General features: G+C 36.8%; 1 protein-coding gene across 2 annotated transcripts in view; it reads left to right on the top strand.

Moving 5' to 3' along the window:
- Window positions 1-2,294, top strand: part of ubl5 (ubiquitin like 5) — a 9,588-nt gene that overhangs the window by 5,772 nt on the left and 1,522 nt on the right. Inside the window, exon 5 of one of the 2 annotated variants that reach the window (XM_016530244.1) lies at window positions 2,194-2,242. In XM_016530244.1, the coding sequence (XP_016385730.1) occupies window positions 2,194-2,237 (44 nt within the window). In that variant the 3' untranslated portion in view covers window positions 2,238-2,242. Of the gene's footprint in view, window positions 1-2,193; window positions 2,244-2,294 lie in introns of those variants that run through there. The other variant, XM_016530239.1, reaches the window with a different exon arrangement.

Below are 2,294 nucleotides of genomic sequence, written 5' to 3'. Positions count from 1 at the left end.
GGCACGCTGCATTGAGCAGCCGCGTTCAGTTTGTAATTGTAGTGTCTGTTCTTTTACTGAACTAACTGATTTTTATTACTATAAAAAATCTAAACGACGGTGGGGGTCGGTGCCGCGGTGGGCATGTGGCGTAACCGGAGTTGCGGCTTAACACCGATATCACCGTCAGCACCGTCTATCGCTGCAAGCCTACTCTAAACAAATATGTGGCTGGATTTTGATGTGAGAGACAACAGGAGATGCACTTTTTCACTGGAGGAAGAGTTATTATGGATTATGGACTCTATGGTATTCTAGTTAAAAACATAACAACGAACAAACCCCATAACTGATTGCACATTTTTATTTATATATAATTGAGAGATTTTCTTGATGAAAATACATTCCGACATAAATATGAAAGTCACACTCAAATGAAGATACTAAACAGTCCAGCTCAACCACTGCACGCGCAAAATATAATTAATCATTTCTGCGAAGAAATTATTACACCAATATTTTCGAACTGATATCATAATTTACCAATACTTTTATGCAATAATGCCAAACATCTTCATAATATATAAAGTTTACATTCAGAGCAATATTAACAGTTAACATTAAGTATCTTAAAAGTTTGAGAAACAGCAAAAATCCATAATTAGCCATTTTTTCTCTCACTCGTATGTAAACAAAGTTTTGGTGTCTCATAAATGTATCTTACAGTGTGCAAATATTTAAAACAGTTTGGTCAAATCTAAAGATTTAGCATTTAAAAATACATTTCTTTAAGCCAAACTCAAATACACAGTGTACAATGTGTATTTCTTCAAACTACGCCGTCAGTGGTTCTTCTGCAGATGAAACAGTGGAATAACAGGATCACCGCAGGAACAGACTCAACTTTTCCTTCTCCCTCTTGTTCTCCTTTTCCTTGAGCTTCCTGCAACATGAGGGAAAAAAAGTTTAAACTTTGACTGGCATTAAAGGAATAGTTTCAGTGAATGGGTGCCGTCAGAATGAGAGTCCAAACAGCTGATAAAAACATCACAATAATCCACAAGCAATCCACAGCACTCCAGTCCAGCAGTTAATGTCTTGAGAAGTGAAGGCTGCATGTTTTTAAGAAACCAATACATCATTAAGGCATGTTTGCCTTCAAACCATTGCTTTCGGCTAAAATACGAGTGTATAATCCATAATAATGATTCCTCCAGTGAAGAAGTCCATCATCCCCTGATGTCCTCTCACATCAACATCCAGTTTTGGATGGTTTTGTCTTCTAAAGGGTGTTTAATCTGTGCATATGTCTCTCCTGATTCAGACCAGAACACTTTTTCACTGGAGGAACAGTTATTATGGATTATATGGACTTTTAGTTAAAAGCGTCTTAATGCTGGATTTGTTTCAGCTTTTGTCTTCTCCAGATGTTAACTGATGGACTGGAGTGCTGTGGATTACTTGTGGATTATTGTGATGTTTTTATCAGCTGTTTGGACTCTCATTCTGACGGCACCCATTCACTGCAGAGCATCCATTGCTGAGACACTGATGCAATGCTACATTTCTACAAACCTGATGAAGAAACAAACTCATCCTGATCTAATTATGCTAATTTTAAACAAATGCTAATTTTTCGTCTGAACTATTCCTTTAATTCATCTCAACCTGTACAGACAGCATCTGTGGTGCAGAAAAGCATTTCATCTTGTTCCTCAGTGTGTATAAGTGAATGTGAAACACATTTACCCTGATGCCTCATTGATGTCCATTTTAAAGCACAAATGTGAAGCTCGTGTTTTTGCAATTTTATTTGTTTATTTATGTGTGTAAAGCGTTATTGTGACAGCAGGACTATTTATACACACTGAGAGACCAGATGCACATGGAAAGAGTATTTTGACAGGCCTTAAATAAGATCTCTAAAAGTCACTGCAATGTCTATATATATATATATATATATGTGAATGTAGAGTTCAACTTAACTGAGATTAATAAACGCTGACTAAAGAAGTATTTAACTAACTGAAGCACTTAACAAATGAAACCTTATTGCAAAGTGTTACCATTATATCATGAGTTAGTTAGTGCTTTGTGTCGAGTAAAACCGTCCCATAAATCTGTGCGAAACATTCAGTCTGTCCATTAAGGGTGTTTTTGGAGATTTGTGCATTTATATCTGTAATCGTTCATATCCTTGACTCCGAGCATCAGATGAAATCCATGACGGCATGAACCTCGAGCTCTATTACCAGTAGAACACACTCACTCACTCACTCACTCACACTACAAAAACACACTCACACACACACACA

This window comes from Sinocyclocheilus rhinocerous, unplaced genomic scaffold (genome assembly GCF_001515625.1).
Source record: "Sinocyclocheilus rhinocerous isolate Xijiao unplaced genomic scaffold, SAMN03320098_v1.1 scaffold161, whole genome shotgun sequence".
NCBI classification, from domain to species: Eukaryota; Metazoa; Chordata; class Actinopteri; order Cypriniformes; family Cyprinidae; genus Sinocyclocheilus; species Sinocyclocheilus rhinocerous.
Note: the sequence above shows the minus strand (reverse complement) of the source record. Positions and strands in the feature narration are given on the sequence as shown.